Source organism: Cyrtonyx montezumae, unplaced genomic scaffold (genome assembly GCF_038088225.1).
Source record: "Cyrtonyx montezumae isolate F1298 unplaced genomic scaffold, pur_monq_1.0 scaffold_13, whole genome shotgun sequence".
Taxonomy (NCBI): domain Eukaryota; kingdom Metazoa; phylum Chordata; class Aves; order Galliformes; family Odontophoridae; genus Cyrtonyx; species Cyrtonyx montezumae.
The window spans coordinates 14,538,126-14,554,013 of record NW_027071859.1 but is presented as its reverse complement, the minus strand read 5'-3'; the positions used below and the strand labels follow the sequence as shown (position 1 = coordinate 14,554,013).

The 15,888-nt window shown below is 39.2% G+C and overlaps 2 protein-coding genes across 2 annotated transcripts in view; both read right to left on the bottom strand.

Moving 5' to 3' along the window:
* KIDINS220 (kinase D interacting substrate 220) overlaps positions 1 to 15,888 on the bottom strand; it is a 195,928-nt gene that overhangs the window by 84,655 nt on the left and 95,385 nt on the right. The window lies entirely within an intron of this gene.
* Positions 1 to 15,888, bottom strand: part of MBOAT2 (membrane bound O-acyltransferase domain containing 2) — an 84,691-nt gene that overhangs the window by 8,196 nt on the left and 60,607 nt on the right. Inside the window, exons 6-8 of the mRNA XM_065730728.1 lie at positions 9,405 to 9,459; positions 8,403 to 8,586; positions 2,850 to 3,042 (exon numbers count right to left, since the gene is read on the bottom strand). Coding sequence (XP_065586800.1) covers positions 2,850 to 3,042; positions 8,403 to 8,586; positions 9,405 to 9,459 — 432 coding nt within the window. The remainder of the gene's footprint in view (positions 1 to 2,849; positions 3,043 to 8,402; positions 8,587 to 9,404; positions 9,460 to 15,888) is intronic.

The following is a 15,888-nucleotide window of genomic DNA, read 5'->3' as shown; positions in this document are numbered from 1 at the left end:
GGTTGTTCAAAACATGTTATGTTTTAAAGGCTAAGAGTATTCTTTTTAACTATCAAGGATCACTGTATTAGATACTTGAGCATCCAAAAAATCCATTCTCTTCCTTTCCTGAAGCTCAGATTCTCCAAACATTCACAAGTCTGGAAAAGTGATTTATGACTCTGGATTTAATACATGGTAATTTACAGTTTTTCCCTCATCAATGACAAATTAAATAGTTATCTTTGAAAGCAATAAACTTTATTGCTATCATCTGATATTACAGAATCACAGAATTTTAGGGGTTGGAAGGGACATCTAGAGATCCTCTGCTCTGACACCCTGCTAAAGCAGGTGCCCTACAGTAGGTGGCACAGGAAAGCATCCAGGTGGGTTTTGAGCATCTCCAAAGAGACTTCACAACCTCTCTGGGCAGCCCATTCCAGTGCTCTGTAGCCTTCACTGTAAAGTTCTTCCTCGTGTTCATAAGGAACTTTCTGAGTTCCAGTTTGTGCCCACCGCCTTGTTTTGTCACTGGGGACAACCAAAAAGATTCTGGCCCCATCCACTGAATCCTGCCCTGTAGATATTTATAGGCAATGATAAGATCCCCCCCAAGCCTTCTCTTCCCCAGGCTGCACAGCCCCATGTCTCTCAGCCTGTCCTCATAGGGGGAATGCTCCAGGCCCCTCATCATCATTGCATCTCTCTGCTGAACTCTCTCCAGCAGTTCCCTTTCTTTCTTGAACTGAGGAGTCCAGAACTGTATGCAGTACTCCAGATGAGGCCTCACCAGGGCAGAGTAGAGGGGGAAGATCACCTCCCTTGACCTGCTGGCCAACTTCAAATATTAGACAACGATTTTAAGCGCTCAGAAACAGCTGAACACATGAATCCCAGAATCCCTTTTTTTGCTAAAGCATTAACCAGCATTTACTATTTATTATTAACCAGTATTTACTATTTATTGCAATAATTCATTTTACTAACAGATTTTTTCTTAAGTGTAAAGGATAGCAATGCACAGCTCAAAAGCATCACATCCAGCAAGATGTTTAGACACATTCTACCCACACCATTAGAAGTTTAGATGAGATAAAATTGAAGGAGAAAGTTGAAAAATAATTAGTTGGCAAACTAAAAGTATAGAATTGATGGTGTTTATTTTCTTCACTATTTTACCAAAAACATACTAATTCTTCACTGCTAGCAAACATGAGTAGAAATCCATGCAAAGAATGACGGAGGGAAAAGCAGAAAATTATTCATTTTTCATTTGACTCCTGCTTTTGACAGATGATGATAGTGGTGCTTAAGAGCACAATATTTAAAAATATTTCATTCTGCAACAAGCTCCAAGATTACTATATCCAGACATGCTGAAAGCACTTCGTTCAATGACCAGGAAGCAGTAAATGAGTCGTGCTGCTCTGCCACATTAAGGCTTTCTTTACTGCATTGTTTTTATCTAAGCATAGAATGGTCTGGCTTGAAAAGGACCAAAACAGTCATTTAGTTTCAACCCCCCGCCATGGTCAGGGTCACCAACCACTAGAGCAGGCTGCCCAGAGCCACATCCAGCCTTGCCTTGAATACCTTTAGGGATGGGGCATCCATGACCTTCTTTGTCAACCTGTTCCACTGAGTCGCCACCCTCTGAGTGAAAAACTTCCTCCTAACATCTAACCTAAACCTCCTCTGTCTCAGTTGAAGACCATTCCCCCTTGTCCTATCTCTATCCACCCTCATAAACAGCCATTCCCCCTCCTGCTTATATGCTCCCTTCAAGCAGTGGAAGGCTGCAACGAGGTCTCCCCGGAACCTTATCTTCTCCAAGCTGAACAAGCCCAGTTCCCTCAGCCTTTCCTCATAGGAGAGGTGCTGCAGCCCTCTGATCATTTTAGTGGCCCTCCTCTGGACCCACTCCAAGAGCTCCACATCCTTCCTGTACTGGGGCCCCCAGGTCTGGATACAGTACTCCAGATGGGGCCTCACAAGAGCTGAGTAGAGGGGGACAAACACCTTCCTCTCCCTGCTGGCCACCGCTTTTTTAATGCATCCCAGTTTCCCACAGATTCTCTCTCAAAAGTGCTATGAAACAAATAATATAAAACCGAAGGAGGAAATCAATGAAATCTGTTCTGTGAGACACATCCAGCATGCCAAGTTACATATCTACAGCGTTTCACTTTTGTGTGCATTGAGTTTGCTTCTTGTTTTGCTTGTTCTGTTTTTTTTTTTTAATAACATGACACAAAAAGCAAAACTGTTTAAACTGTACCATCTATTAATTATTTTAGGTGAGGGACCACAGGTGTTCTGCCAGTCGTCAAATAGAATTTTTAGTGAGTAAAGACTAAAAATTAAGCACCATTCTGGAAACACCACTATTGTTAACGACACAATTATACATCTGAATTTCAATTTACTCATTTTCTCTTCATGCTTGAATAATTTCATCAAGCAAATTACTGATAGCTTATCACAGAAAGTTTTAGTTAATTCACAGATGTGTCCAAAACACTAAGGATTGTAAATCAGACTAGTTTTAATACACATTCCAAACAGCAAAAGAAGACATTGTTCATTAAAACAATATCACTCTTCAAAAACCCTCACGTTTCACATAGATTTGTTCAGTATACCGTGATCTCATCTGCAGCACTGTCACAACACTGTGCTCAGTGCTGTGGTTGATAGGCTTTGTTTCAGAAGAAAGAGACATCATTCAGTATCTTTGACAATGCCTTGTAGTACTTACATCTATTGATGTTTTCATAAGGCCTCAAGAGGGCACTGTCTCTTTTTAAAACGGTTTGTGCAGCATCTCAAACGAAACTCAGAACAGGGTTGTTTCTTTCCATACTTACCTAAAGTCCATGCAAAATAATACTTGGGTCTGGCGGCCATGAGAGACAGGTATAGGTAGAAAACCCTTACAGGCCACGATGCCGTAGCTCTGAAGTTCTCATCAATGTTGTATTCCACTGGCAAAGTTTTTGTAATAGTCATGTGAAAGAGTAAGGACAGTCCACAGATTAAGAGCTTCTGTGCCACAGCTATCTGCAAAGTTCAAGATAAGAGACTCCGTAAGCTTCAGGCTTTGTTAGTCTTCTGAAAACAAAGGCACGTTCTCACTAGTCTTTCCTTAACAGGCATAGATATATGTCACATTTTCTGTAATATTTACTAACAAACATTTAAAATATTTGGTGACATTTTAGAGATGTTCAAGAACTATCCTTACCTTGATTACACTGTGAGTACCATGGCTTCTGGCAAACACAGCAGATCAAATTTATCTACACTGCGTCCCTGAGAATTCCTTTTGGTAACAGGAAGTTCTTTTGCAACCCCAGTTTTCATTTCATCGTCAAATTAGCAAAACAAGTAAGTTACCAAGACACTGTAATACAGAGCATGTAACAGCACTGCACACGTACAATTACTGCAGAGATCCCAGAAACAATGACTAGATTTTAGTTCATTTTTGCAATCTTTGGCATAATGCAGGTGTTTTGTTGCTGCCCAACGCAATACATCAATCATCTGTGTTTGATTATTGCAATATCTAAGTTCTAAAGCAATAAAATACTGAAATGACCTATGAATTTACAGCCAAAATACTTCAGTTCTATACAGACCGGTTTTCCTAGCTGGAATGATCAAGTGATAAGGACTCAGATAATATGCTCACAGACATGTAAAAATAAGTTCTTCAGCTTGAGTCTGGACTCAGATTTCCTCAAAACTCAATTCTGCTATAACCACCACACTAAGAGTATGCTATTTTTAGGACACTAGCATTGATAAGGTTCTGCTATGAAACACACAGAGCAATAATGCCTGACGTGCACGACTTTGAGTCAGTAGTCTCACCCATATTCTAAGGGTGATTTCAGTCTGGGCAAGTTCCCAAAGGAACACACTAACAAAGCACAGAGGTGAGAAGACTTCAAACTGTGTTTAAATGATCCAGCTCTCAAGTTTTCATCGTAAGCAAACTCAGTATTCACATTTCAATATTAACAATTTTAATTTATAATTCTGTGACACTGAACTCGGCAGTAAAACAATCAATATAGCGATTTTTCTTTGAAGTATTGAACAAAAAGATAAGTGCAATCCTTTTGCTGCCCATCCTGCTTCCAGTACTTAAAGTCCTAGTTCAATCAGCGTAGATGTGCATACCTAATTCCAAAACACTTATTCTGTTCCACAGCGCAGCACTAAGTGCCCAGATGAACACAGGGATTTCTGCTTCATACACAGTACCAAAGCCTCACGGACACGAGGTGACACACAATAAGTACTGCTCTCCCTTTTGCCCACTGCCACTACTTGCCCATCTCTCCACATACTGTACCATCACCCCAGAATGCACTGGTACCTCTCTGCAGGTTTTCAATTAAATCATGGAGCTGAAAGCCCTTCTTTGAAGGAACAGCAGCAGGCTCTCCATGACATTCATCTTAAGGAAGAACAACGAACTCATACATTCGTACCTTCAAAAAACACTCTGAGGTTTCCAATCTGTAGTTGCAGAACTCCTACGTATCGTAGGAGGATGGTGTTTTTATGTATTTAAATGATGTATTTCTACTGTTTCATACTTTCATTTATTTATACTGTTTTCAGCAGCAACAGGAAAAAGGATAATAACATCCAGAAACAGCATGGCATGTTACTTAATGGAGCTTTTTTTGTTTCTGTTTTTGTTTTTTAAATACTACTTCACTCTATAATGATAAATCCCAGAACCCCAACCAAGTCTGCTGACACTGCTCCCAGGCATGCATTGGCCCATGAAAGTCCTCAGCAAACACTACTGGACACCATCTCCTACAAGGAGTGGGAGCTGCAGTTCCAGGCCTGCTCAAAGCAGCATTACTGAAGGACAATCCAAACACAGGCTGCAATGCAGCAAAGCAGTCCGGCCTTTTCTCCTCACCTTGGCTACATGTTTTTGCTCTTTTCCTTCTGGTGGGTCAGATGAGGGAAGCTAATGAGGAGAAATACTAGCCGTAGGGGTATTTGCCTTGGTTTGCATTCATTTACTTATTTTTTACAAACTAGCTTTGGATGGGATCAACCAATCAAATCAGATCACCGTGCCGTGGAACGCTCACCAGCATTCAGTATCAAGAACATGACTCAGAAGCCACAGACACAAGTTGATACTTGGGTTGGCCTCAGCAGACCATTACATTGCAGCCTGAAGCTTGGCTTGCTTAGAGCACTCCAATTCTGAATAATTCTACACAAAATAGAAATCCACAGCTGGCACCACAGTTACCTATAGTTAAATTGCCATTTGGTTATTATTTTTGCCGAAGCATAAAGTAATTTCATGCTCACAGGAGGATTGGTTGGTTTTTAAAGAAGAAATGAAGATGAAGAATTTAATGAATGGATGAAGAAATTAAATTTTTAAGAAGTCCGAAATTTCACTTCATTCACTGTCCCAAGTTTTCAGTACATGAAGTAAAAAGTAAAACTCTTTTTTTTTTTTTTGTGTGTGTGGAATAACTCAAAAACTACAGACCAAGCTAATTGTTCTGCTAAAGAACAGACGCTGCAGGATGGGTCTCTTTCACCTCAAGAGAAGTAGAACGTACAATTCATTTTTCATCAGAAAGGATGAAGGGTCTGGCTCATTTAGCTTTGATGAATAGAAACTGAGCATACCTCTACAAAAATAGGAAATGCTGCGAAACAAAAAAGGCATTTAGGCTGGAAGACTGGGCCAGGGCAAAAGTAAATGTACATGAATTGGATGGGAATGTGAGTAGACTGAAAGTGGGCTCCTAACCAGCACAAGGAGTTCAGGAACTGCTTTGAAACTGAAGCAATAAGCACTGAGCTCACACAGAGGTATCACTGTAAGAACAATGAGTACATGTAACAAGTATAAACGGCGCTTTAGGGCTTACTGAATATTGTTTTCTTCCTGGCTGATACTGTAAGGAGCTCAGTATAATATCAAACTATGTTCAAGTACATCATTTTGAGAAGGATAGCACCTCAGTTGAAAATTACAGGTAATTAACCAAGAGCTTTTTTAATTTATAGGAAGAGTCTGTAGAATATGCAAGAAAGTGGGTATCTGCTGACAGGTATCTTTTATGTTAGGGGTAGCCATAAGAAAAAGAAACTTACAAAGACAGATATTAATTTCTGAGAGTTGACACCACTTTGTGCACCAACAACTGATAGCTTGCAAAAAGGCACAATAGGAGGGACATAAGAAATAAGTTTTAATATGCTGATTTGATTCATTTAACATGCAATGAACACAGCAAAAATGCTAATCCAAGTTAATATCATGCAGTCAGCACACAGGAGAGGGGAGGAGGCTGGCACGAACTACTTCTGTTATATAAATTACATTAACAAGAGGCTTATTGCAAACTCAGCTGAAGGACTTTTGTTTCGTTTAGTGCATTAACATTTGCCACTTCCCATTGCACTTCATTTTTCTGAGTTACCTAACATTTACTCTGAAATAAAGGCAACGTGAGAATCTAGGCACAAATTTAAGATATTAACATGGAGTTAATGGGACTAAAACATTCTTCTAGCACAAAACAATGAATTGTTTAATTGATGCAGCAAATGCAGTGAACAAATCGTATCATCCACGTTTCTCCAAGAGCGCACAGTACTCTCTGGTGGTACAAAAAGCAGCCAGATTTCTCTGATGCCAGTTGGGAGATGAAGTATCAACAGCATAGTCAACTTCTCTTTTATTTTTTATGTCAAAATCTAATGCAGCATAGATTTCAAAAAAAACATCAAACATTTTGAGAGCCATACATTTTAAAGAAAACTGCTTACCTGAAAGAAGAATCTGTTATAGTTTTACATTTATTTGTACTGACTTTATTTGGGTCACTAGAAAGATTATGTGGTAAAAAGCTGTGAAGCCCTGCTAGACAGCCAGGAGATGCGTGTTCAGAAGTCTTGATACCAGCAGATTGGGTTAGGTCCATTTATTTGTAGCAACCTTACTTCAATATATTTTCCTCCAGAAATAGGATTTTAGTACATAAGATAAAAGGTTGTTTAAAAACCAAGAGTGTGCAACTCAGCCCACACAACACACAAGTGCAGGCTTTGGACAGGCTAGGAAGTGCTAACCTATGTAAGCAAGTCTCATTTGTCCTTCTCCCTTCTTGACAACTTCCTCAACAGCACACTTGCGTGAGCTTAGGTACCTTGCCAACATGCAGAGCAGGTTGAAATATTATCATTCTCCAGCCACTTGTTTATATTTCTGTGGTGCAACTTACAACAACCACATAAGAACAGTAGAACAGAATGTGCAAAACGTCCTCATCCACATTCAAAGAATGGAAGTGGCTGGAGATGACAACTGACTGAGAAGCACTCATACGTTCTATTCACTAGGGGATGGAGCACTCCAGCTAGCAGGATGTGACAAGCAGCTGTGGGAATGCCTTCATCTGCTCTAGCAACTTCTAGCAGTCTAAAAGACAGGCAGAAAACAAGTAATTGCTCCTGGAGCTAGTGAAAACTGCTAGTGCAAAGCACTCCAGTTGACTCCATAATAAGTCTGTTTTTAATAAGTAGTACTAATTATCTTAGACACAAATGCAGATGACAGACATACTCCTATTTAAGAACATATGAAGAGAGTGATAATATTCAGTACCTTCAACATTAAACTCTTTGGATTAAATTACAAAAGGAACAAGCTCTAGGAGCTTTTAATTTAGACCATACAATCTCTTCAGGAAGGTAGGATCAACTGGACTTTCTTTTGCACGTATATGTTCTCTTTTCCAATAAAAGAACAAAGAGAAAATAAATATGCTGTATGGATGACTAGCCATGCAGCTATCACTAGTATACGTTTTTCTACATCTTCAGATCAAAGAAAGAAATAAAATCCAGCTTTAGCACCTCTTTACACAAATGAAAGCAGGATTTTTTTTTCCATGAGAGTTTTTCAACTTAATGCGTATGAACGTTGTCTACTTGCTGCATGCAGATATTAAAAAACAATCACATTTGAGATGTTCCATTAAACTTCACTGGAACTGTTAAGTCTCATCCACTTCCAAAAGACAAGACATACAGTTTGTCTTCAGCGTACACAGCGTATGCTTTGAGGAAAACATGCAGTAACTGCTTCATCTAAAGGTGGCTTTTTACCATATAAGCTTGTTAGGAGGCACCAGTTTCATTCACTTTTGTCCACACGATCCAAACTGGAAACCATGAAGAGAACCTAGCTTAAAGAACAGGTATTTAACTTTTTGAACAGAGAACTGTACTGTTGACGAACGAACTCCAGATACAGCTCAGCAGTTATGCCTGTAAAGGAACAGTGCAAACCAAGCTTTTCATGCAATGATTACATCAGCATCGGCACTGCAAGAGTCAGTCATACATCTTACATTTGGAGAAGGATCCGTTTGTTCATATTTTGTATCTTCCTTCCCATTTGCTTCAGACTGTTGCAGTTGGTATGATCTGCCTTCAATGAAAGTAATATAGTCTTTGTAAGAGCATAACGGGCCTGCCAGGATACCCATGAAATTACAGTTGTAACTTAAATATTCCAGTAGACTTGGCATGCGTCTGTAATTCAAAGACAAGCAGCTCGTGAGATGGAATGTGTAGTTCCACAGAATTTCCACAGTAGGAGAAGTCATACTGCATGTCATTGCTTACTCTATTTGCAGTAAAAACCAAATGTAGAAAAGCAGTTTGTATATATTTTGTAATCACAACTTTAAACACTCTAAACATAGCATCGCTTTCCAATCCATACTGAGCATTTTCAGAACGATGTCTTTAACTCTCGTGACTTTCTCCTTCACCTGAAGTGGTGTATGACTGAAGCTGAGCCTGGGGAATGAGGAAGGGTGTTTCCCTAAAGTGTTTGTTCAATCGTTTATGTTTTCTTTTTTCCTCACTAACTGAGTCAGTAAACAAAGGTTTGTGTCAACTGGCAATAATAGAAATTAAGGAAAATTCTTCAAGTCAAGACTATTTAGCCCAGGACAACATATTATTAGCAAGTCTCCTGAATAAAGAAAGGAAAAAAGGTAAGTTAAATGCTGCAAAACAGAAATTAGACAAATATGTTCCTTTGCCAACTACTTTACACGTGTACTAAATGTTAATTAGTCTCCTGTCTGGATCTCATTTGCATGTGATGCAGAGAACTTAGCTTTTATACTTAAAAAAAACATTCCATTTTAAGTGATATTCTGCAGGAGAATAGATGCCTGTGATTAAGTTAAACATAAAATGCATGGACCTGTTTTAGCCAAGTTTGTCAAGTCTCAATCTTGAACAGGAGCTGTAGCAATTCCGCAAAGCGTTAATAAAGCACACAAACCACCAGCCTCTTCCTGCCCCCAAAACTCGACTCTCAGATCACTGAAGCCTACCTTACAGCCAAGCACCTCTGTGATGGTGTCAAATCTTCATTTTTTCGAAACATACCTAGAAAAGAGCACAAAGTAAAGGAAAAATAAAGCTTAAACACTTATTAATTAGTACTGGCTTTAATCTGTAGGGCAACCCTCATGCTGCAGTATAATTTTTTTCTTTATGTCCTCAAGTAATTTCAGAATATGTCACATAATATTTTTGTTGGAGTTGGATCAATCATTTCTTCCTGTTGACAAAATTACAAACTTTCATATCCTCAGTTATATCCAACAGTGCCCAAACCTGAAACCACATGGATTTCAGGAGAGCATTAAGAAGGCTTATAAAAAGTGATGAAAAATACAGTCCCCTCACATTTCTTCAGATTTCAAAGTCTGCAGCTTTGAGAACCCTTTTCTCCCAGTCTGGGAAGTTAAACTCCAAGCCCCATTAACACAGCAGTGACCCAGGGTCATACACTTCTGATATGTAATATGAACACAGCCCAAGACAGATTTATGCTACTCAAAACCCAACGCAGACCTTTAAAATGTACCTCCGTGCTGCAAGTAAAGATTATAAACAAGGTCCAGAGAAGCAGGCACAGCAGGCATGAGTCCCTGCCCAGAACCCAAAGCCCTGCCAGCAGAGAGGGGCAGGTCAAGGCTACATCCAGCAGCAAGGCTGTATTTATGCTCCTGCTGCACCCAGCCCTTCTTGAAATGCTGCTGGCCTATTCCTGAAAAGCAACTTTCAGAATTCCGACTGCTGAAAAAGAGAGTGGTGAAAAACAGAACCCTCAACACCCCCAGTAATTACAAAATACAGTAATCTAAGGCTGGGGGCACAGAAGAAGCTGAGCCCCTTCCTTCAGACAGGCCTGGCTTAGAGCAGCCAGCAGTGCCTGCCAAAATGGCTGCTTCAGCTCCTCCTGCACCAGACCGTACATCCATCCTCTGCTGTTCACAACAGCAAGTCTTCTTTTGTGACTGCGAGCATTCAAACACTTATTTTCTAAAACAGAGTTTCCTAAGGGAAATTAACCTTATGGAATCCCACTTCAATTATCTTCCTTCCTAGCAGTTCCTAAGCCCAAAAGCCAATCTACATCCAAGTTTAATGAAAGCATAGAGGTAACATAGATAGGAAATTACAATACATTTTATGAAAATAAGTGATTATACAGACCATATAGAAGGAAAGGATCCTCCTCACAGAAAGACTGCCTTGAAAGCTTGCCCCTTGATGCCATTAATCCACAGAAAGGAGTCTGTTTTCTATTTAGATATCAAAATCAGTCAAGTATGAGAAAAAAAAAAGAAAGAAAGAAAGAAAAAGAAAGATGGGGAACAAGATATCAAACCTCACTCAATTCTATGACTCATGGAAATATTTCTTATCTGAAGGGAAGATAGCTCTGTTGTCTTCATTTGTTTCCAGGAACTAAGACATACAGACACTTAGGTCTTAAAAACTGCACTCATCTTGCAAGCTGAGATGGATACAGGAGGCTCAGCAAATGGGCAGCTCCTACAGCCTGAAACAATACCTTCCTTATTGCTGATTTTCACAGTGGAAAGTCACCCTCCTTCATTCACACCCAAGGGAAGAAACTGAAGGACAAAGCATGGCCCTTGACTTCATGCAGGCATTTTCTCTTCCCCACCATTATGGTGTCCTATCTTCTCAATACTACAGCAGTTTCTATGCTGCGCTGAATTAAAAACCAAAACAAGCAAACAAACAAAGAGTGGGAGCTTTTTAAAAAGTATTTTAACCTTTAAGGCCATGAAGTAACAGGGCTCAGATACTAAATCCTGGTGGATATCTTTTTCCTTGACTCAGGATGAAGCAGTGACCAAGCATGTCAACTTGCACAGGGCTGCACTAAAGACAGGTAATTAGCCAAATGAAAGATTTCAAACCACTGATGTGCAACAAAATGAGGGAAAAACTCAAATAGAAGAATCTAACCAGTGAAATATGACCTATATTTTTGGAGGGCTAGAGGGTAAGGGGTTGTAGAATAGGTTTAAGTATACCTATATACATACGTGTGGAGTTACTTTCTCCCTGCACAACGTGGCAGGCAATACACCTGCTGTCACAAGCTCACAGTGTACAAGTAAGCCTCCATGAATTTTTCACTCCAGCCAACAGCTTCTTGGAGTTCAGTGCCTTCCCCTTACATTTTTTTTCACATCTGCTCAGTGCCTGCATCACACTCTTGAAAGCTTTTATTTGATAGAAAATATATACTGGAAAAGGGAAAAGACGCTTTTAAAATCTCTTCAAGGTGGGGACTTGGAAGGACCAGCAAGTGCTTACCTGAAGCAAGATAAATGCATTCAGTACTTTTGAGGCAGTGTATTTCTCATGGGGACAGAGACCCTAGATCATAGCTGTGCCCTACCTGCTACACACTGGAGATAAAGAAATGCCATTTCATCAGTTTGCCACAGGTAGGGAACTTTTCTATTTTTCTATAGGGATTATGAGAAATATTTTCTCCTGCTCTAAAGCAACATACTTCTGCAATGGTCGCATCTTCTAGTTGCTACCAGATCTCACAGTGGAGATTAGAGAAAATGGGTTTTATCAAACATCTGTGAGAGAGGTGAAATGATCTGGCTGTTCAACAGATGAGTTTTCTTATCTGTAAAGTAGGAAAGAAGCCTACGTTCCTTCGGTGTACAAGAATTTTGTAAATCACCACTCAAAAAATTATCTCCATTGACCAAGATTGTGAGGAGGTTGCATCTGCTCGTTCCTCCTCAGGAGATCACATCATAAAGGTAAATCAACGTCTTTGGGTACAAACCAAGATCCTTCCCTCCAGGCTTTATTAAAGGTTGTTATGACTACTACCAGGCTTTCTCACTACAACTCAGCACAATGTTTATCATTCTATCCTGGCACTAACCCAGCTTAGTAGTTAATCTGCTTGAATATATCCACTTTTACATTTGCATGAAGAACTGACTATCAAGTAACTCATTAATAATGCTTAAATATGATGTATTATTAATTAATAATACTTAAACATGAAGATTGTATCAAAAGCCCTATTGAAACCACAGCAAGATTTAATTTGAGGTTCAGAAATGGATCACCAACTGAGCGTAAATGCACACTGTTACTGAAATATTTTAAGACCTGAAGAGGACACAGACATTCCATAGCAGTTTTAGGTGTTATTAGCACACTGGTAGCAAGCAGACACAGATGTCAGATAAAGAAAACTGCAGAGAAATTACAGAAAAGCAAGAAAAATCAGAAATTTTGACTTAATCAAACATCACGGGTTTTAGGAGTTGAGAAACACAATGTAATTCCTTAAAGTATTAATGGCATGTAGAGCAATTAAAGTGATGGGTAACAGCTACAACAGCTATGCTGTCACTAACACAAGAGGGAGCACTTTAAAAAAAGATGAACAAAATAGAGATCAAGAGACAACCCACAGAGGGAATGCTAAAAGAAATTCCTAGACTTGTGAAAAGCATTGTAATTAAAAAAACAAACAACAGAACAACAAAAAACCAGCACCACATTCCTGCTGAATATGGCAAGTATTTGCCTTTGAGAAAAGGAGAAGGCAAAGCATCAATTGAAAATAAAGATGGAATGTTCGTATCAATCTAAACATGAAATATTCTTCAATACTTCTGGCAGCGCTCTGTTATCTGAGAACAGCTAATAAAGCCCGTACTATCAGAACAGCAGGTACTGTAATTTGGACAGGATTGTTCATTAGCTGCAAATGAACGTGAAATTTGACTTTTTTTTCTTTCATATTACACTGCTTAAAAGCCATCCCGAGTGTACGGTGCACTGCTTTGACTGCAAGGTGGTAGCAAAAGATAATTAAGACCACTGCAACTAACACAGTAACACATAAGTTTCTCCAATATTACTTTTTTATCTCTTTCTCCTATGTGTTTCATCCATCCATTAAGATACCATCTCTCCAGAGACCACATGGGACAAAGGCTATACTTCCATGATTTGGGGAGGAAAATAGGCTCTAATAGCCAATCTGTAAATCTTACAACACCATGCAATAGTACAGCAGCAATATGAGGAGAAACAGCACCGAATAATCCAGCTATTGTCCTCATATGTGGCCGCTGGAGCAAAACAAATGTAGGGAGACCCAAAATATTGCTGTAAGACTAGCACACAACTATATTTCCTGATGCATGACTGAAAAAGAAAAGGCAGAGATTAAAAAGATCCTAACAAAATAAAACAAAAATACCTTTTGAGCTGCATATTCAGTATGTTCTATCTCCTTTTAGCTCTCACAGTAAATGCAGTGCCATACCAGATCAGTATCGATGTCTGCTCTATTGCTTCTAAAAATGGAGAGTGCCAGATCCATCAGGACATAATAATTAGAGAAAAGCAAGCTGCTTTCCTGGAACACTGCATTTAAGCATTAGCAACCACAGAGCTGAAAACCAAGGCATGAGTGATAGCAGAAGGGTGTCTACAAGAACAGGAAAGTTTATTTTCCTGTGATCAGAAAGCATGTGAGAGATAAGTCTCTAGGAACCAAGAAGAAGCTGACAGAAGGGTGTTATGGTTCTGGTTTCTTACCTGTATCTAGACAGTTTTCTGGACAAATGCAACACAGCAATATGGAGGAAATTCAGAATTATATCTGTCTCACTATATGAGTATTACATGTGAGAAGTGACCATGGTTTGGGGTTGTTTTTATTTTTTTTTTTAATCTTTATTCATAATTTAGTTTGAGAAGAGAAATAAGAATGAAGTTGGAAGAAGTCATGAACATTTCTGCACTTTAAATAGTAAATATTGAGCCTAATATTCCCTGGTTTTGGTGACTGAATTTCTTGGTGCCTTACAAATAAACATGTTGAGAGCTCCAGAGCTTCTATGAGTTTGTAACTCATAATATAAACATTTGAAGAGACTCTTTGTTTAAGATTCATTAAGCACTGGAGTTAAAAACAAGATGTCAAAGCACATACAGATCAGTGAGATTAGATGTTGATACGGGTCCTTCCTTCCTGTAAAGATCTCTCAGCTCCTACAGAATTGCAGTAAAATGAGTGATGCTCATCTGCGGGTATGTGGGTCATGAGCAAAAGAGAGGGAGCTCAGTGTGTGATGACATCCTCCAGCCCGAGCTGATCTTTCACTGTTAGGCTGGGACTGCTGCACCTTAGCTCCTCTGAGGAGGAGTTTGGAAAGCAAGGGGGTCCACTCAGAACCTCATGACACAACAAAAAGGGCTTCTAGACGATTTCTTCTGATCCTGCCCTCTATGCAGTAAATAACCAAGCGTACCTTGCCATCAAAGCTTGATAAATAGCTGTCTTACTTATCATTAAACTTTGATAAATCATCTTCTATCAACAAAATACATTGTTGGCATCATAAGATGGAGGAGTCGAGCAGCAACAGTGTCTTTCTCCTTTGCTCAACTTATTGTGACTTATAATTGCAAAAGCTTCTGTATCTGACAGCACCTTCTAGTTGGAAAATTCTATCTGCAGGCAGTCAGCCTACTTCTGGAATACCTGCAACGTACCTTCCTTCTCCAAGACATGCCAGTTTTAAATTCAATGAAAAAGGCACACCAGACAGAATTTGAAGTACAAGAAGTTCTTTTTTTTTCCCTCTTAACTCTGTTATCAGCCTAACATTAAACAAATAAATGTAGACCTTGCCATAAAGAATGAATATGGACACAAGCAGTCTCTGAATCATGCAAAAAACACTTCTGCCTTTAAAATATCCATGTGATAGTCAACAAGACATACAAAGCATAACATACTGGCTATTCATTTCAGTCAGTCAGTGTTCACTTAAGGAGCAGGAACCTGAAGGAAGATAAAAATTTTCGTGGGCTTAAATTCAAATCACCAAATGATCCACTAAACTTATGTAGGATAAATTTGTGATCCATACAGCCTCCTGAAAAGCTAGTATTACAAACAGAACTTAAATTACTCCTATGAAACTTGCATAGAATTTTCCTGTTGTAAAAGAAGTCCACAATAAGTACTCAGAATTGTAACAGTTACAGAACATGTCATTATTTATTTACACAAGTACCAGTGTTCATCCTGGGACCAAGGATATCCACTAAGAGCAGACAGACTCTTCAGTATGCAGTGTGAGTGAGTGAGTGCCTTTCATGATTACACTCAATTCTTTCCAGGATCTTCAGATGTAATCCTGAAACCAGCTGAACACAGCAAGTCAGCTGCTAGGATCAAGTGCAGAACACTTGTCTTTACCCCAAAGCCAACCTAACTACAGCTAGAGCCTTGATGCTTACTAAGGTCTTCCAGTGCAGCGACACCTTTGATCTTTCATTTTCATTACCTTTCCTTAGATGTACTGGTAGAAATCAAGGAGAGGAGGAAAAAAAGAAAAAACAACAAAAAGTAATTGGTGATGAATGACCAAACTGATGTGGCTAAAGGTTCACAGTGCCATTAATCCATCTGTACAGACATCTTCA